We start from the raw sequence: 21,059 nt of genomic DNA on the forward strand, positions 1-21,059 counted from the left end.
CAGTCTCACGGTAGTCCCAGCTACCAAAACTTCCCGAACTACATTGACCTGATTCCTGTTTAGCCCAGGATATGTAGGACACCTTTGAAGCAAAGGTTCGGTCAAATCTTTTTCAAAAAAAATGCTTCACACGGAGTACTCGGATGGGCAAAAATCGCTCGCTTTATCTTTGCACGAAAACCCTTCGTGTCTTCGGGCAAAGAGGGGCAGCTGTAAGCACGTGATTTTTGCCCTATATGAGAATTACTCCCAAAAAATTCAAAAATAAAATAATTTTCCTTGGTGTGCAATTTTGTGATATTTTGTGATATTTTTGAATAATTATTCGTATTTGTCTGTGCATGTTTATTTGTTAAATTAATAAAATACAAAAAAATATCGCATTTTGCATGTAGGATTTAATCCTACAATTGTTAGTAATTAAGTTTGTTTTACAAAAAATAAAAATTACAAAAATAGGCATCGTTTGCATTTTTAGCATTTAATGTCCGAATATACAATTTTATGCTTAATTATTACTTAATTGTGCGTTAATTGTTATTGGGAGTTAATTTGCGCTTTTATAACTTAATTTAGTTCTTAATAATAATTTAAGTATTTTTATAATTTTAGTTTTAGAAAAATAAAAGAAGAAAAAAGAAAACAAAAATACAAAAAAAATCGGAATTGGGCCTCTTCTTCAAATTCAAGCTACAAGCCCAAAAAATACTCAATCTTCCCAAACGACCCAGTCCATTTCGAACTGGGTCGACCCAATCTATAACCCAAAGAGACCCAAACCCCCTTTTCTTTCATTTTTCATAAAACAAAGCAAAACAAAAAATAAAAAAAAAAAACAAGAAAACCCTAAAAACAAAAACTATCCGCCCCCCCCCCCACCTTTTCTTCTTTCTTCTCCAAACACTAAAACACACATCCATGGCTGCCATGGCTAAGCTCCAGCAGCTTTGTATCCTTCGACACAAGCGCACACACCACCTTACGACCAGCAGTCCACCACCATCGTCCTCCTCCTGCTCCAACGACCACCCACTTCACCTTCTTGTTAAAGATGCTAACTTTGTGTTCAGATCTTCCAAGAACCCATCGTCTTCTTCATCCTCATCGTCGTGCACAACGTAGCGTTGTAGCTGCTGCTTCATCTTCTTCTTCGTCTTCGTCGCCAACACTACTCCTTCAGTCCGAAGAACCACCAGCCATGAACAACCTCCATACTCCACCATCCTCGCACCATGAACAACCCAACATCAAGCTCGCTTCAGTTGCGTCTGCTATTGCTACATCGCCACTGCTTCGTCAACCAGCTTCACGTCGCCATGGACGCCGTTGTTTCTTCTTCATCGAAGCCCAACTCCATCGCGCTACTGCTGCTCCGTTCCAGCTGCTTCTTCCACGTTCGACGCATCCAAAACCAACTCCTCCGAGCTGCTGCTTTTTCGCCATGGCTAGCTGCGTCGACCAGCTGCGTCTGCTTCAAAAGACTGCTTAAAATAGTCCATCGTCGAAGCTCCACTATGAAAGCCCAGCCTGCTGTTGCTGCTTTCTTCTCCAACTGCTCCCTGCGGCTTCTACTGTTGCTTCATCTTCTTCGTTTCGTCAAAGTTCGAAGGTCTTTCATTGAGTCTAGGCCCGGACAGATTTGTTTACAATCGAGTTCGTCGTTGATTCATCTCCGGTTAGTTGGTTTTGAGTTTTATTTTTGTCCATATTTCGTTTTTATATTTCTCGAAGTAAAAATCGATAAATGTTCGATCCTTGTTTTGTTCATGTCTATCGTTTGAATTAATTTTTAGTTTGTTCATGTGTTTTGTTAATTTAATTTTCAGATTCAAATGGGAAATTAATTAGTTGTTTTTCATGTTTATTTCATGTTAATTTTATTCATTTTGAATTGTTAGTTTAATGTTTGTTAGATTCAAATTGAAGTTTAAATTAATTATTTCTTCAATTTGTTTCATGTGTTTTATGTATTTTCAGAAATTGTTAACATTGTTTAAATCATGTGAATCCGTCATGTTTTGTTGTTTAAAAATAGATTTAATTCATGTTCATCTTTGATTGAAGTTCGCTTTAATTTAGTAATTTAATGCGAAGTTATGTTTTGGTTTTAATTTTTGGATCATGCATCTTTGTTATAAGTTTTGTTGGATTTAATTTAAGAAAGATTAGTTGATTATTTGAAGATTAGTGATTTGAATATGTTTATTTGTTTTGTTTAAGTTTAATTCGAAGTTTGAACAAAGTTTGTTTGTTATTGTTATTGAATATTTTCATTCATGTTCATACTTTGTTTGGTTGATCTTGAATCCGAAATTTGTATAGTTTGATTTCTTGTTTATCATTTATGATTATTTCTTGAATTTGTCTCATAATCTTGTTTAAGTTTAATATAGGAATTGTTGGTTGTAATGTTGTTAGAGTTGATTTTAAGTTCAATATTATTGAATTTAGAAATCTGAATATACTTGTTTGTTGTTGTTGTTGTTGAATCTGAAAATAGGTTTGTTTGTTGCTAAAAATATTGTTCAATCAAAATTTTAGTTGTTCTTTGTTGTTCAATTTGTGTTCATATGATATTGTTGTTATGTTGTTCATCCGTGTTCATATGATTTGTTGTTTTAATTTGTGTAGAAATTGGTCATATTGGCTATATTTTGGTTGAGTGTGATTAATTGATTTGTTATAGCTGATGGGGGTAGTTTGGTAATTTGCAGTACGTTCAGGGGTAGTTTGGTAATTTCAGTAAGGGCAGAGGGGCATTTTTGGAATTTAATTTCTGAATAATTATTTACTTTGAATGTTCTTTCCATTAAAATTAAGATAATATTAAAGTAATTAAGCATGGGGGACAAAATGTAATGGGTTGGGTTTTGATATAATTGTTTAATTTAATGGGGGGACAAGACAAAATATAGTGGAGGGGAATATGGCAATTGTTTATGGTAGGCATGGGGGACAAAATGTAATGGGTTGGTTGATATGTTAGTTTAATGTAGTGGGGGATGAGTGGAAAGATAATGGGTTTGGTAGGAGAAAATGGGTTGATTTTAATTGATTAAAAGATTTCTGGGATGGGATAATAAGTAGAGGTCTTGAATCAGATTTTAAGGGGAGAAGACAGAGAATAAAAAGGAAGAACAAGAATAAGAAAAAAGAACGGACAGATAGAGAGAGAGAAAAAAAGGAACTGAATATTTAAGAGAGAAAGGAAAATTCCGAAAAAGAGAAAAACTTTCAAAATAAAAAAAAAACTAAAAAAAAAATCTTCTGCTTTCTTTCATTGTTTGAAATCAGCATTAATTGTTGTTGTTTCATCAAAGCTTGAAGCTTTTGTTTTGGGATTACTATTCCACCGGTTTGCAAACTCTTTTCCTGGGTTGTTACTATTGTTGGGCTATTGTTGCTGTGCTGTACTGTTATTACTACTGCTGATTCTCATCTTCATTTTCTTTTGCTTCCAATATCAGGTACACAACTGACACGCTGGTTATTGTAATCCGAATATGAAGCATGAATACAAAAAAATGAAGAGTTGAAATTCTGAATTATATTTAATTATATTCTGAATTTTATTTGTATGTACAAATTATTTAGCTTGCAAAAATCAGAATCATGCAGCTATTTAATACATATAGTGGAACATCCGACGATAGCTTAACAGATGAACTATGCCTAAAAATAAATAAATGGTGTAGTAACTCCGTCGAGTCAAAAATCAAACGAATAGGCTATCTAGTAGGAACTTGGCAGAAATATTGTTTAGTTAAATAATATTGGTTAATTTCAGCATGTAATTGGTCTAGGATTAAAATTAGATTGCTATGTTTTTTTTTAATTTGACAAACTGAGAACATGCCTAGTATAATGTAACTAGGTAATAACATGTAAATAAATTAAGATATTTTCTCTTTTATTTTGTAGAGACAAATTTCAATAGAAAAATGTAGGCATTTTAGGACTGTCCTTTTTTTTAAAAAAATAAAACGAGATGAGCTTTGCCCAATAAAATGCACCAATTGCGGGGCCCTCAATAGTGTTTAATTGAGTATTTAGAATTCGGGATAGACTGTTTAGTGAATTCCACGGTCTTACCCATAAATAATAATACGCTAATCGCTTTAGGCACGATTTTAACAATAATACATTCTTAAGCACGGGTGCGCATTCATGCGACCCAAATCCAAATCCCAAAACATTGAATAAAATGTGTTCCGGATTGCGGGTGCATTTCATGTGACGTAATCCAAAGACATGTTTTAAACAATGTTCACATTCTTGTAAAAATAATAATAACAATTATGAAAGCTGTAAAAAGATAAAATTTGCACATGAGCTCATAATTGTATAAAATCAGATAAACAAGCCGAATATGACAGTTGAGCGACCGTGCTAGAACCACGGAACTCGGGAATGCCTAACACCTTCTCCCGGGTTAACAGAATTCCTTATCCGGATTTCTGGTTCGCGGACTGTAATACAGAGTCATTCTTTTCCTCGATTCGGGATTAAAATAGGTGACTTGGGACACCCTGAATCTCCCAAGTGGCGACTCTGAAATAATTAAATAAATCCCGTTTCGATTGTCCTTTAATTGAAAAAAATTCCTTGTACCTCCGCGGGGGCGGAAAAAGGAGGTGTGACAGCTCAAAGTAACCATTCTACTAGTGTTGGCTTCCATCGTTTATCACAAATACAAATACTATTTATTATGAGACCAAAGTAATTCTTTTTTTATGTGGAAGTCCAGACTGTGCTGCAACCACAGAGCATACTCAGACAGAACCTTGGCGCTGATACCACTTGTTGGGAATAAACCCCGTAAAAATAATATTCACGGTATTAATGATAAACGCGGACCACTAAGTTATGGTTAAATCAGCAAGAATAAAAATGCAGCAAAAATGACACCAAAATTTTACGTGGAAACCCTTCTAAATAAGGGAAAAACCACGGCCAAGAAGAGTGACTTATATCACTATAGCAAAGAATTTTACACTGTGTAGTAACGAGTATAAATACTCCTAAGACCACTACACCTTCAAAAGAAAAAACACTCTTTTACTTTTTTCACCTCACTATAATATCTCTCACACTCTATTTTTCTTCGTAGACTATTTTCTTATAGTTTATGGAATACCTTGCTCTCTCTCTCACTCAGGTGTATTGTCTGAGGTTTTTGGTGTGTAAGAAATGAGAGCCGAAGCTCTCCTTTTATAGGCAGAACCTCACTCCCTCACGCCTACTACATTTTACATTTTCAATTTTTCTCTCATGCAGATTTGCTATGCCTACCAATCTTGATATTTTTTCCTCCGCAACCTACCATATTTGATAGTGCAAAAGAAAAGATGGTGGCTGCCAATCAAAGGAAGAAAATTATCTTCCTTGATTTATGGGATGGACCCCACACTAATCACAGAGATCCTAAAATCACATGACAGAATGAATATGCAAAATTCTGGCGAGGAGAATCATGTAATGGCAAGACCTTGCTGCAAGCATGTAGGGAGAACATCAGAAAGTACCTTGGAGGAGAATTTTATGTACCAATAGCTCACCAAAATGGACATTCATTTTTAGATTGGCTCTACATGGCAGGCTTTCAACTAGGGATAGAATTGAAAGATAGGACATTTGATATCAGTCCATTATGCTCTCTATGCAATGCAGCAAATGAAACAAAGCAACATCTATTCTTTGACTGTATTGTAGCAGGGAAAATATGGCAGAATCTATTGCACTGACAAGGTATACAAAGAGCAAACATGAACTGGGAGGAGGAGAAGAAGTGGGCTATGCAGTTTGGCAAAGGGAAAAGTAGTGGAGCAAGAATCTACAGAATATGTCTAGCAGCTGCAGTTTATCACTCATGGCAGGAGAGAAATAACAGCATTTTTCCAGAACCAATGCAGAACAGAGGCAACTCTTACTAGATTGATCATACAAGAAGTGTACTATCCGGCTAACTTGGTACCTAAGCTAGCAGTATACCTACCCAAACTGAACTTTTATCCTATGTAATGCTAAAATGAGGGAAATGACGTAGTAGAGGATGTAGATGAGATGCGCTTGAGAGGATCCATTCACGTGCAGAAACTTAGCTAAAAAAGATCAAGGCAGTAACACTCTAAATAATTTGCTAACTTAGGTGCAGGTGCATGTAATTTAGACAAATAATCTACTTACAAACATAGAGATTAAACTGAAAATTCGAACAACCTATAGTTGGTCAGCACTTTATCAACTTTTCCTAATTTCTCAATAAAACCACCAACTACGCCAAATACAAAATGAGGTATCCATTCAGAAAGGAGTGTTACCCTGCTCAAGCTCATACTTCATAACCATTCTCTAACATGTATTGGAGAGTATAATATTTTTACATTCTTGTGACAAAAGGAAAGTTATCTGATGTTACTAATTCCTTTCTGAAATAGCAAGAAAGGGCAACTATGTAAACTTAAAGAAATAAAAGATACAAGAATACTCCAAGAAACCATTGCAAAATCTCCAATTTTTTTTGGAACAAGACATAAGATATGTCAGAAAACTGCTAGGTACCACAAGCTCATATACTAGGCCTCTTACATCAAGCATCTTTCTAATGCAGAGGTTGAATGACTTCTTAGTTGCCATGGACAATTGCTGAAAACAGCATTTGATTGATATCTTCCCCTGACTCGAGGCTCTCATCCTCTGCATAATGGAGAAGTTACTCAGGAGAAAATACATTATCCCATCAAGTAAACGCCTATTTAAACGAATGATAAAGATCATTGGTATTGTCTACATGAATTCCAGTCTTCTGTTGTTGATCATCGAGTAAAATCCCGTGAAAAGAAAATTCAAATGAGAAATTAATTTAAACCATGCGCGTTTTTACTATCTGCAAAGCCAACCTACTTCCCTTCTAGGGGAGGGAAAGCACTCAAGGAAATAAAGAAAAACCAGCACGCTATGCCTTAATCCAAACTAATTAAGGTTCGCTAAATGAATAATGGTCTTTCAAGACAAATTAGGGTTTCTCTAAAACTAAAGATTCTTTAGATCTCACACTTATCCCTAGCAGGACCTAATGTAAGTCTAGCAACAACTAAGTTTTAATTTCACTAGTTTGTGTTGCATATATGGATCTTTGCTTCCATTTTGAACAATTCTTCAATAAGTCTGCACTCATAGTAAGTTGTCACCTCCAACCTCCCCCCCCAACACACACACAACCCCCCACATTTATTAATTTCAGCAATCCACTTTAGATATGTAGTGCAGGGTTAAAAGCCTATTAGAAAGAATATTTAACAAACCATTAATTACGGAGGTTCATCAATGGGCTAGTCGTGAAACATAAGTACCATTAATTCCAGAAGACACATATTTACCCCAAATATGTACCTCTTTCATTTACATGTTTTCTTTACGCAGGAAACATAAGTTCTACGCCAGTCAAGTGTTAAAATGTTGGAACATATAAGTTATGAAATTGCCATTATGATACTGCACCTGTTCTTGATCTGACTTGAGTTGTCCATTCGTCGATGACCTGCACATCAAGAATAAAGAAAAATTTGGAGAGAGAGAGAGTGTGTGTGATCCGAAACACCAAGAAAGGAGGTAGGGGAGGGGAAAACAGCAGCAGGGCAACTATAGCCACCACAGCAAGCACTTAAATGCCATGGCAAGTGGCAACTAAATCAGGAATCTTGCCCTTCAGATTAATCTTTGGTTGCCTGCTAGCAACTGGTGCAGATTCTCTAGACACTATTTGGATTTTTGCAACCTTGCCACAATCAAGATGAAGTCAATAAAATTGCAATACTTTTCCCCCTATCACAAAGTGGAGTAAAACCTAGGAATATGATAAATAAAGAATGATGTGAGATGAAAATCATTTTTCATCTGAGAGCCTTAGAAAGCCGTCTCTTGGAAAAATTTATCATATATTATACACTGACTCCAACTCAAGCATTCTATATTTCAAGATATAATGGTTGCGGTTGGGTGGGAGAAGGAATCTTTAAACACTCCATATATTTAGGAACTATAATAACCCTTATGGAGAAGGAGAGCCTTGGAGGAACAATAAATTTGTCTCTGTGTGACCTATAGGTCACGGGTTCGAGCCCTGAAAGCAGCCACTAATGTTTGCATTAGGATAGACTGTCTACATCACACCCTTTGGGGTGCAGCCCTTCCCCGGACTCTGCATGAACACGGGATGCCTTGTGCACTGGGCTGCCCCACAACAATAACCCTTATAGAATGATGCTGCAAAATCAAGTTACCTGGTTGAAGCTAGCATATGATGGATCATCAGAATCACTGATGATAGGAACACCGGTAGATAATTGCAACCTTTGCAGCAACGACCTGTTCCCAACTAAGGTTCCCCGAGCTTTATCAATCAAATCCTGTTTATAGTGTGACCAGCATAAAAGTTCTTAAATCCCAGCACAGCACAGTAAAAGAAACATTTATGATAAAGAAAGAGGTGACTGGACGCCTATTTGCTACTAATAACCACAAAGTCTTGGTCCCAACTATAGCAACTTCTAAAGTACAGAAAAGCTATATCCAAACACTATATACAGATTCTTGAAAGGTAGAGGATAACTAAATTCATACGCTGAAAACAAAACTTACACTTACTAATTTTTTTTTTTTTAAAAAAAAGAAGAAATTTTAACAGCTTTTTTCATGGATTCTATCATAAGGCACTCAGCTGCTGCGGGCCAAGACATGCTAAGTGTCAATCTTCAGCAGTCAGTACAAGTATTCAAAGTTTTGCAATGACAAAATTAAGCTCCATAAATATCAACTTTGACATATGAAACTTAAGTTTCAGATACTCAATGCTACAGATTCAGCTGTAAAATTTCTACTTCATATCAACATAGACTTCATTTTTTTGAAGGACGAAACTTTAGCATCATATGAAATCTTCACTCAAGTTTGCCCAAATAAGTTTGCGCATTTGTTTCTCCCTGAATATCCTTTACGCTTTCTCATTGTCACACACTTAACAGATATCACTGAGCTTGACATCAACATGGTCCATTACTTCCGAAAACATAGTAATTACAGAACGTCATCATCAGAGTAGTGGCATTTCCACAAAGACAACAATTAATACATGCATTGAATATTGAGCAGTAACAAAGCAGCCTAGCTTACACATTCTGGTACCAACAACATGCCACACATCTTCCGCTTCTTTTTTCTTTCGCTTTTGCAGAAGGCAAGAGCAGACAAACATCATAAAACAACTTACTAAGTTCAAAATCAACTTTAAGTCAAGAGCCAACGATACCTATTGGCTTAGTGAAACCTCATATAATGTCCTCCATTGTTATCAACAACAATCAAATTTCAACGGATTCTACAACAATATGGAAGTGAAACTTGGAGTATTACTGACCAGGACTAGTTGATGTATGGATTCAAAGTAGTTATTACTAACTACCTGATTATATAGCTTCCAAACACCATATCCACGAAGCCCAAGCAATAACGCAAACAAGTTTTAAATTTTGGCAGGCAATAGAACCACTTGGATGGAGAAATGGGCAGCAATCATCTTTTATATTTACCATATAGGTAAGCAGATTTCAGTTTCCATAAGGAACTCAAGAACTCAGAAAATTTTGTCCAGTGTAGTTGATTTCAGCAGGCTAGAAAGTCACTTGTAAACTTTGCTCGAGTAAAGAACCATGAGAAAGCCTTGGGTATTTTGAAAAACAGGGGAGAAAGAGAAAGAAATCCAGTCTAATGGTGGACAAGAAAAGAAGAGGACTACAGCAACAAAATAGGAGATGCGGCCTTTGTTATTTGATTCAAAACAACTAGGTTCTCCTTATTTCCATCTCATTGCTAACCTATGTTATTCTAATTTTTTATATCGAAAAAGAAAGACAACTAGCAATCTCAATTCTACATTTCTATGTTAGATGGGCTTGTTCATGGATATATACATGAGAAGTATCCGGTACAGTTACGTGTTGTTCTTTTGCTAATTTTTAGTGCAGCAAAGACCATGCACGATGTATCTTTACTCATGTCACACCCTACGACACGATACATCAACACAAACAAAGGATCTATGTGCGGTAGTTTCAACATAATCAGTCTTGAAACATTCTATTTTTCTTTTTTTTCTCAGTGAGCATGTTTTTGAAATTTTACACTAGAGTTTGTTTAATCACTAATATATCGCATTCTCGAGTTATTTATCACAAATTATTTCAACACCGAAATATAGTTCTTTCACTTGACTGTAATCAACTAACATATCCTTCATTTGATGTTTCAAACAACCTGGCTTATTTCTTCTTACATTTCATTATTTTTTGATAACCGAAAAATCTTGAGTCAAACTCGGTGGTTAATGAGCCTTCCCCTCTACCCTTCTCCACTTAAATACCAGACTTTTGTCTGTAGCAGGGTTCGAACTCGTGACGTGCGCCGAACACACATTTCCGTACTTGTACTATCTGAATACAAGAATTTGAACTAATATTAAAGTCCCAAAGCAGAAAAGAACAATACACTTGCAAATTAGTATACATACATATGTTAGCCTGTCTCAAAACACAAATTAATAAATACTGAAATAAGATGGACCAAAATACAGCAAAATGGATATAGATAATTCATATAATTGACCCCAACTAGTTTGGGGTTGAGCAGTGCCACGTAGACTTAAGGGTGATCAATTAAACACCTTTCATCAAAAAATTATAAAGCACATATAGAAAATTATACTCCCTTCGTTCCAATTTATGTGAACCTATTTCCTTTTTGGTCCGTTCCAAAAAGAATGACTCCTTTCTAAATTTGGAAGCAATTTAGCTTAAACTTATAATTCTACCTTAATGAAAAGCTTTTATAACCACACAAATACCCTGGCCCCTTTTTTATTTGTTTAGGACTACAAATTCTAAAAGTCTTCATTTTTTCATAAACTCTGTGACCAGTCAAACAGGTTCACATAAATTGGAACAGAGGGAGTACTATATATATAGGAAAAATTTAATTTTATAGATATATATATTAAATTTGAACATTTTTAGCGAAATTCCCGGTTTCGCCAATGGTTGAGGCGTAGTAGTTATAATCAATCAATACCTGTTTAGCTGCAAGTAACTCACGGCACTGCTCCTTCAAGGTGGACATTTCATCTTGAACTTTCTTAATCCTCGAAACTAGCTTCATGGGGTTCGCCTGGAACCAAACAAAAGTATTTAAGTTATATACAATTGACAATGTAAATTATGCTAAATTTTAACATGTCATAACAAATTAGTTATCATTTTTACCAGATTACCAATTAATGTTTCTCAAGACATTTACCTGTAAATTAATATCTAATAAATGACCTAATGTGTAACTATTTTTACACTGTCGCTGCATCGAATTTAAACTCAAAAAAAAATAGCAAACACAAGAAGAAGAAAAATCAAAACCCAAAAAAACTGAAAAGAGCAAAAGCAATTAAGTCATATACACTAATTAATAATCATCAAGATATTACCTGTAAATTACCTAATGAGTAACCTGATGTGTAACTATTTTTAAGTGCATAGAATTTAAATTCAAAAAATTGAAAAAAATAGCAAAAATAAGAGAATCTGAAAAGAGTTAAATTACAGACATTATCAGGGTAGACTTGTTGAAATTCCTTTTCGAGCTTGTTTTGGACTGTTGTCAAGTCATGGTTGGCTTTAGTGAAAAGGGTTAAAATCCCATCTACTGATTGATGTTGTGAATTCTCTAAATGTTGATAATGACTTAGATTACGGTGACTCATTTTTCTTCTCCTTCAGAATTTCTAGCTCTTTACTTGGAAATTGCAGAAAGGGGAGGCTTTTTTGAATTTTCAGGAGAAAAGGGAAGGGGGAAGGAGTGAAGAGGGAAATGGAGGGAATTGTCAAATTAGTCCGTAGAAGTATTGCGGAAGTGTTATAAATATATGTTTAGATTATCTATGTTCATTTAGTACTCCGTTGTAAATAAACTTCCTCAACAAGTTTATCCATATGGTACTCCATCATAAATATGGTTATCTATTTAGTACTCTATTGGAAATAAGTTTCCTGAAGAAGCTTATCATTTCAGTACTCCGTTATGGATAAATATTACCCCCGACAGAAGATTATCTATATTTAGTACAGTAGCAACTTACAAGATGCTTACACAACAACTTGCAGTAGTAGTTTACAAGCAACTTACAAGCAGCTTACACAGCAGCTTGCAGTAACAGCTTACACAGCATTTTCCTTTCTTCTATAAATAGAGGAGATTTAAATTCATTATGTACATAAATTTGAAGTTGAATAATAAATCTCTCTCTCTACTTGTCTTTGATTTCTTTACTTTAAAGTCTTTATTTTATAACACGCTATCAGCACGAGACTCTGCCATTTTGAGCGCTTACTTCAAATTTAATTTCTATTTCAGTGTTCATCTTCGATGTATGGTGACGCTCTTACATCTGTGGTAGATCTTGTTCATTTCGAGCATCATAAGGCAGATTATATCTTTGATGTGGTGAGCTTTTCTTCTTGGCGGTAGAGATGTGGATATCACTTACGTCTGGAGTGGCCAAATTTGTGTGAAGTAATTTGAGCCTTTTGCTTATATTTGGTTTAATATCTTTATCATCGCTTGCTTGGTTATATGCTACGTATACATTACCTATTTTGGTATTTATTTCCTTCATCCTAATTATCATAATAAATGATTATAAAGTGGATAACATTGTTAGATCCACTTATACTCCAGCAGAATTTGCAAGAAGTATACAACCACCAGAAGTGATTATGTTTCGTATATCTCATTGTAACTAAATTTTTGTTAACCACCAGAAGTGGTATATGCCTATGGCCACCAGAAGTGATAATTTAGGCTTTCTATGGTTGTAATTGAAGATAAGCTAGAGAGAAAAAAATTCTCTATATTACTTTCATGCCTCGATTTGCTCCTAAAGTAGCAATATCTTAAAAGAGGTTCTAAGTCGTCACACAATTTGGTGTAATTAATGCACGCTCAAATAATTATGTTTCATTCCCTGAAGGATGAGAACTTTTGATAAATATTAATCCATTCCTGAAGTGAATGTGATAATATTAATAAAGCTCGCAAATATGAACATGTTTTTGATGTGAATATATTACAATTCGCCTCCAGAAGAGGTAATATGATTGATGGAATATATACTCATTTTTTCGTATTTTAAATTTACTCCTGAAGAAGTAACACAATTGAAATTTTCTCCTGAAGCGGGAAAATATTATGAAACTGTGTCTTTCTGTGCTTAAACAAAATAATAAGCTATCCAAAGTTATTTTTGAAGCACATTTTCATTCTCTGAAGTGACTGAAGAAATACTACAACTCACCTCCTGAAGAGGTAGAATAACAAATGATATAAATCTTGCTTTTGTGGCATAAAGATCATTGCCGCACGTACCCGTTGTATGTAAAATATTTTGAATAATTTTATTAAATATCATTCTAAGGCAAAAAGCATTCTTGTAGAATGCTTTGTACTACAACCACATTAATATGTTATGGTTAGTTATCGAGTTCCCCATAGGAAATAACAACTCATATATCTTTCCCTGAAGGATGTAATGATTATGTGGTTGCCACTTTGATATAAAATATTCAGATGTTAATGGCGTTTCTCCCTGAAGGAGATATTTTTTTCACAAAGTTGGTGGTAAAAATACTGAAATTCTTAATTTCTTACATTTATAAATTTAGAATTGTCTTTATAATGTTCATTTTATTATGATTTTCTCTCATGATACCAGAAGCGTCTGAGCAATATTTGATAGTACAAAATATATCAACAACTCCTGAAGAGCTAACTGTTTGTCTAGAAGACACATGACACCAGTAGTGACTGATAAATATTTGATTGTGGAAAATAAATTTAAGGCTCCCGAAGAGTTTATATTCAAATTTGTCATTCATATTATATAATTGTAGTCAAAATATATGTTGTAGTAAACTCGAAGTTTACTAATACAACTGGCTATCATATTGAGACTACAAATGATTGGAAGATTGAAAATCTTCATGTTTCCACAATCATAGGGGGTAAAATAATATGTATATGAGAAGTTACCCGACTTATATCTTCAATTTGTACTACATCATGTATCATAGTAAATCAGAAGTTTACTAATGCAAAAGTTTATGCCACAGTAAAGTAGACGTTTACTAAGAGATAGCACATGCCATGATAAACTTGAAGTTTTCATTTTCCATTTTTGAGCTATTTGAGAAATCAGATAAGCATATACTGAAGAACTAGAAGATTCTTCAAGAATTCTCTTGTGTTGCTTGTTCTCATAATAAATTGATTATACCAGCTAAAGTTGGGATTAATGTCCCTAATTCTAAAATATACAAAAGGTGAGTATAGGCTCATTCACCTATCATGTGAACCACTTATAGATGCATATATGAGATGGTTACATGTGCGATTATTGTCAACCTGCACTTTGGCATGTGAAATTATTTTTCTCAGTTATGAGAATAATTTTCAGATTATTAAATCAAGATAGTTCATCTTGATGATGCTGGTTTATATCCAAGCTAGTTTAACATTGAATACCTCCTATTAATGGTTAAACTATTGCTTATGAGAACAAAGCTTCATGTGTTGGTCTAAGATTTTCTAAATTGCATATAGTAGCACTTGTATGCATCAGACCAACAATATATGATAAGTCCACCCCGCACAATTGGTTTAGGATCAGAAACCAAATATTTTTACTATCTTTTGATGTGTGGTATATGATTAATTTCTCTACCACAATGCACAAAGATATATTTTCCAAAGAAAATTGGGAATATATGTTAGTTTTTCTAACATTTAGGAATGGAATAAACAGCTGAAAAATATGCTATATGAATCGAATTATCATTAATATGATCCTCACTTAGAAGATAATTCAAGTAAAATTCTAGAAGCATTTGCTGATCCAAAAATAAATATTATATTTCAGCTGCAAATGCTCCTATTAAAATTTAAAGTCCCTAAAGGATAGAGTTTAATGTACGCATGAAGTGTGGTAGACCAATCGGTTCCAAAGGTAACAATACTTAAAAAATGATAAAGAGTTAATGATCAAAATGAGGAGAAAATGAGCTCTAGAAGAGCCCACGACATAACATTCCATGAAACTCCAGAAGAAGTTCAAGTATCTGAAAATAAAGAAATTGATGAGATCTCAACAAGTTATGTTGCTTGTGAACCGATACAAAGTAATCATCGACGATATATTTGATACAATATAGTGCACAATATTATAAAAGATTGTGAGGATCGGACATGTAGTCCAGACACCTGAAGATGTCATGCCATTTAAATGCAAGTCATAACTTATATGACTCGTTTGATTAAATCTCTATAAAGATCCCTGAAGGATTTAAAATGCTTGAAGCATATAATTCAAAGTCTTAAAAAATGTACTCGATCAAATTATAAAGATTTTTGTATGGTTTAAAGCAATTTGGGCGTATGTGGTATAATCGCCTCAGTGAATATTTACTGAAAGAAAGTTACATATATAATGTTATTTGTCCATGTATTTAGAATTTAATATACTTGTTGTTTGTGTTGATGGCATAAATCTTGTTGGAACTCCAGAAGAGCTCCAAAAGACAATTGAATATCTTAAGAAAGAATTTGTGATGAAAGATCTTGGAAAGACAAAACTTTGTCTTGGTCTGCAAATTGAAAATTTAGCATACGGGATATTTATCCATCAATTTGCCTATACAACAAGGGTCTTAAAACACTTTTACATGGACAAAGCACACCCATTGAGTACACCAATGATTGTTCGATCACTTGAAGTGGATAAGAATTTATTTCGACCTCCAGAAGAGGATGAGGAACTCCTTAGTCCCAAAGTACCCTATCTCAGTGCACTTGGTGCACTAATGTATCGTGCTAATGCTACAGTGCCTGACATAGCATTTTCTGTTAATTTACTAGCAAGATATAGTTCTTCTCCTACACGGATCAAGGATCTGTTCTTACCTCCAGAAGAGAATGATGAACTCCTTGGTCCAGATATACCCAAGTCTCTGCACTGTACTCTTTTTCCCTTGCTCGGATTTTTCCCACTGGTTTTTTCCTCATAAGGTTTTTAATGAGGCATCTTGCAATGTATATTATTAGTGTACTCTTTTTTCTTGACTAGAATTTTTTCCCACGGGGTTTTTCCTAGTAAAGTTTTAACGAGGCACATAATAATGAACATCCAAGGAGGAGTATTTTGAAAATATTTTTGTGGATATCCATTTATTACTCCGATGTAGATAATCTTCTCCATTTAGTACTCCATTGAAGTTTTCTACAAGCATGCAGCTGATGCAGGTAGGTTGCAAACAACTCAATGAAATGACTTGTAGCAGCTTCTTGGTTTTGATGAGATTAATTTAAATCGATCTGAAATAGTGGTGGATAATATTCTCTACAAATTCAACTTTTGAGAAGATGGTATACAAGATTGGAATGCGGAGACTCGAATATTTGAAACAAGGTTTTCATCGGGGGAGTAAAATATGCGATGCGCTCTTTTTTCCTTACTAAGGTTTTTTTCCCACAGGGTTTTTCTTATAAGGTTTTTAATGAGGCACCTAGCAATGCGTATTACTAAATATGTGTAATCTTTTTCCTTCACTAGGATTTTTTCTCACGGGGTTTTCCTAGTAAGGTTTTAATGAGGCACATTATCTTTTAATGAACATCCGAGGGGGAGTGTTATAAATATATATTGTATTATGTATGTTCATTTAGTACTCCATTGTAAATAAGCTTCCTGAAGAAGTTTATCCATATGGGACTCCGCCGTAAATATGATTATCTATTTAGTACTCTATTGGAAATAAGCCTCCTGAAGAAGCTTATCATTTCGGTACTCCGTTATGGATAAATATTATCCCCGGCAGAAAATTATCTATATCTGGTACAGTAGCAGCTTACAAGAAGCTTACACAGCAACTTGCAGTAGCAGCTTACAAGCAACTTACAAGCAGCTTACACAGCAGCTTGCAACAGCAGCTTGCAACAGCAGCTTACAAACAACTTACAAGCAGCTTACACAGCAGCTTGCAATAGTAACTTACACAGCAGCTTGCAGTAGCAGCTTACACAACAGCTTGCAATAGCAACTTACACAACATCTTCCTTTTTTCTATAAATAGAATAGATTTCAATTCATTATATACATGAATTTGAAGTTGAATAATAAATCTCTCTCTCTCTCTACTTGTCTTTGATTTCTTTACTTTAATGTCTTTATTTTATAACAGGAAAAACTATTTTTCTGTGTGTTTTTAAACTGAGAATGATCCCTTAGGTTGTTAGAAAAGAAAACAAGACCCCTTAAGTTTGGGTTAAGTCTATTTAGCTCCAATTGTGAACTTTCTTAATGTATTTTCATCCATGTAAAAGGAAGGAGTCCTCCCAGTTTTATTTTTTTGGCCTAGTTGTAGTTCTAACACTAGGATCCAATGTATATAGGTATAAGTTAACTAGTTACACTTTTGGAAACTTAGTTGTTGTAATGAATGTGTCTGTCCATTTCTCACTTATTAGGTTTTAAGGAGGTAAGATATTATATCCAAAAAATGTTTAGTGTATCTTTCTGAGAAATTGGTATTTAATTTTTTCCCCTCAATTTTGCATATATTGCAAAAATAGGCATGTTTGGGTTTATGGGCAATATTGAAATATGTGCCCTTGCAAGCGAAGCCGGCATATTGCGAGTTTCTGGAACAACCCACGGCCCGAGTCAAGTGAGAACGCGTGACGATTCGATATGATTTGTGACTAATACAACAAGGAAACTAGGTTGATTATAGCATAAAGTCATATTGGTATGTCATGGTTTGCAATTTTGCATGCCGCTGTTCACAATTTTTTCTTCCTCCCTAGTTCTTTCGCTCAACTTAAGGATATTTTAGTCAGAATATTTTTATTAAGTTAAAGGTGGATTTTGGATAATATTTAAATAGCAATGTGTATGGGTCTGAATTTGATCGACCATGGCCTATCGCGAGTATGACAGGTTACCGAAAACCCATGAGTCGACACAGGGGTACCACCTAGAGGTGGAAGGAGAGACGCCACCGCATCAGCACTAGATTTGGCATGATAGATATCTCTTAATTCGTCGTCCCCACTATGAAGGGAAACCCCTTGGTATATAAGAGGGATTTAAGTCTTGTAATAGACAATTTTTTGGAGACACAGAACTATTATTATCTCTCTCTACTATCATCATCTCTCTCTAATCTTATCATCTCTATATTATTGTCTCCTCCCTACTATTATCATCCTAGAGTTTATTATCTTCGGCTACGATTTACCTCTTCATCTTTGATTGATTTTCTTAAAAAGAGTTTAAAATATTTTGAGCCAAACAATTTGGCGTCGTATGTGGGGATTTCCATAGTCGAAATCATAGTTCTCATCTAGGTTCTTGAAAGTGAGATTATTGTTCTTCAAATCCCATAAAAACTAACAATGGCGGAAAAAGAAGCGAGGTTGAAGATGATAGCAGATGTCTCAAACAACCTCTTAAGCTCCCTCAACGAAGCCGGTAGAGAAGACACCGAGAATACAACACCAAGAGATACACTGGAGGGGAGATCACACCCTCTCCACACGAGGATCTGACGGTCTTGCGCGAAAGGGGAGCTTCCACATCCACGACGATAGAAACACCACCAGTAATCAAAAAGCTGTTAGAAGAGTGGTTGACAAGTGATCTGAGCAACATGCTCGAAAAAAACCCCTCAAGGAAATGTCGAAGACTTACCAACAACAGAAATTGCAGCTACCATTGGCGAGCCAGGCGTCATGCGAACGAGCAACACCCGCACTATCATCGACGCAAGTGACAATGCACTCATGACCATCCTAAAGAAAATGGAAGAGATGGAAAGCGAGAACAAAGCACTCCGTGATCAAATGAAGGAGCACCAGAAAAGGGTTGACAAAATACCCTGCGCCCCTAAACTACTACCAAAATGCGATGTAGGCCGATTCGTCGAACAACCATACAGCGATGGAGCTGCTCCTCACTGTGAGCACGTGATTTTTTTCCCTATATGAATTATTCCCATAAATTCAAATAAAATAAATTTTTCCCATTGTTTGCAATTTCATGGATTTTTGTAGCATTTTTTTTTGATTAATTGCTTGCATTTGTCTGTGCACGTTTATTTTATTTAATTCATGAAATATAAAAAATACATAGCATTTGCATTTAGGATTTAATTTTGCATTTTTAAATTAATTAGTAGTTTAGTTGTGTTACAAAATAGAAAAATCACAAAGATAACTCATTTTGCATTTTTAACTTTTAATTTTGAAATTTTTAGTTTTTTGGTAATTTAGGATCTAGTTAATTATTAAAAATAATGTGTTGAGTAATTAGCTTAATTTGGTAATTTAATTTAGATCAAGAGTTGATTTAGGATTTAAATTAATTAAAAAAAGAAAAAAAAAGAAAAATTGAATTTGGAAAAGGAAAAGGAAAAGAAAAGAAGTAAAGGCTGTTTTGGGCCAAATTGTAATGGCCCAATTGAATTCCCTCTCCCAAAACCCGCTCGAATCTAGTCCAAACCCACACCCTAACCTGGTCTGGTCACTCCTTCATCCGAAACGACATCGTTTTGTTATCTTTTGATCTCGACCGTCGAGGTTAGTTGATCTAACGGTCCAGAAGTGGGGAGGTCTTAATATATATATGTCCAGACACTACCTTACCCCCCTCATCTCGCCTCTTTCAACTCCCTCTCAGAGACCGTTCTGAAACCCTAACCTGCCGCCCCCTTTTCCACCACACCCGCCGGCGATGCCACCTCCGTTCACCACCAAAATAACACCCCATTACCGCTAAGCCCCCTCGTTCCAAATCCCTGATTGGTTTCCCTCGAATCGTAGCCTAGTTCGTCGAATCTCGGATCCAAGACTCAGTCCCAGAACTTTAATCTCGCTCACTTTGGCAGGTTCAAGCCTCTGGGCCGATAATGGCTCGAAGTTTATGCCATATCGACTTTTCTCCTCGAGAATGAATGACTGGCATGGACTTCGATTCATTTCGAAGCCCATCGGCCTCATGCAAGACCCAAAACCAGCAATTCTATTCGAGAGATACCTGCCTCCGATTAGTCAGTATGTATTTTTCTTCTTCTGTGTCGTTTTTCTTTCTTTTCAGAACTCATTTGGATTAGGTCATTAGGAATAATTGGGGCCAATACTGCTAAGTCGTTTGTTTGTTTGTCTTGTTTAGCTCATTCGTTTGGTTCATAAATTGTTGCTAGGTTAATTAAGTTTGTTTCTGTTTTGCTTGAATCATTTGAGTTCTTTGGACTCAATCCTTTTCCTTCCTTGTTTCTTTTTCCTTTATTTCTTTTGGGCCCAAAACAGCCTTGTTCATTTGAGCCTTAGTGCTTGGTGATTAATGGCCTGAAGTTTGTGAACTTGGACTATAGTATTCAGGCCCATGGTTTAGATGGGGTTATGTTTTAAATTGACCCATGATTTGAAGGGTAAATAACCTAGGCTTAAGGGGTAAATTGGGGAATATAGGTAGGGGAATCTCATATAACTGAACTAGGAACCTTCCTAGAAGCTGGGGTGGGGGCTATTTTGAAATTCTGAGGTTTATACTAGGGATTTCTAAGCTAAAATGAAAATTTCAGAAGGTTTTAAGTGCAATTTTGAACTTTTTGAGGCTGCCCTAGTAGCTTGCCTATAAAGGCATTGTTACTTAGAGCTCAAGTCAGATATTTAGAGCTGAAAAATCAGAAAGACACCAGACGACTAAATTTAGGGAAGAAAATACTATTCCATTGGAATTCTGCCCTAAATTTTAAGTTGTTCTTAGATTACAAAACAATTTCTGAAACCTTTTGAGTGTAAATGGCTTGATCTTGTGCTGGAAAAGCTTTGGGGTTTAGTTTTGTTTGAAGTTTTCATTGTTCCATTGAACTTTTGTTTGGGTTTCTGAAAGTTTTGAAGCATTTTTG

General features: G+C 35.2%; 1 protein-coding gene across 1 annotated transcript; it reads right to left on the reverse strand.

Moving 5' to 3' along the window:
• Positions 1–6,336: 6,336 nt before the first annotated feature.
• On the reverse strand, positions 6,337–11,930 carry LOC104220709 (uncharacterized). Its single transcript, XM_009771626.2, has 5 exons — positions 11,648–11,930; positions 11,122–11,217; positions 8,283–8,408; positions 7,501–7,540; positions 6,337–6,696 (listed from the first exon to the last, which is right to left on the reverse strand). The coding sequence occupies exons 1-5, from the start codon at positions 11,801–11,803 to the stop codon at positions 6,626–6,628; spliced, it is 489 nt and encodes a 162-aa protein (XP_009769928.1). The 5' UTR covers positions 11,804–11,930; the 3' UTR covers positions 6,337–6,625.
• Between the last annotated feature and the right edge of the window lie 9,129 nt (positions 11,931–21,059).

This window comes from Nicotiana sylvestris, chromosome 12 (assembly GCF_000393655.2).
Source record: "Nicotiana sylvestris chromosome 12, ASM39365v2, whole genome shotgun sequence".
NCBI classification, from domain to species: domain Eukaryota; kingdom Viridiplantae; phylum Streptophyta; class Magnoliopsida; order Solanales; family Solanaceae; genus Nicotiana; species Nicotiana sylvestris.

Excerpts from the sequence above, each read along its gene's own strand:
- LOC104220709 (XM_009771626.2), bottom strand. The coding sequence starts at position 11,803 with ATGAGTCACCGTAATCTAAGTCATTATCAACATTTAGAGAATTCACAA. Across the intron at positions 8,409-11,121 it reads AGTTACTTGCAGCTAAACAG|GATTTGATTGATAAAGCTCG; the intron begins GTATTGATTGAT and ends CACTATAAACAG. Across the intron at positions 6,697-7,500 it reads TCAAGTCAGATCAAGAACAG|AGGATGAGAGCCTCGAGTCA; the intron begins GTGCAGTATCAT and ends TCCATTATGCAG.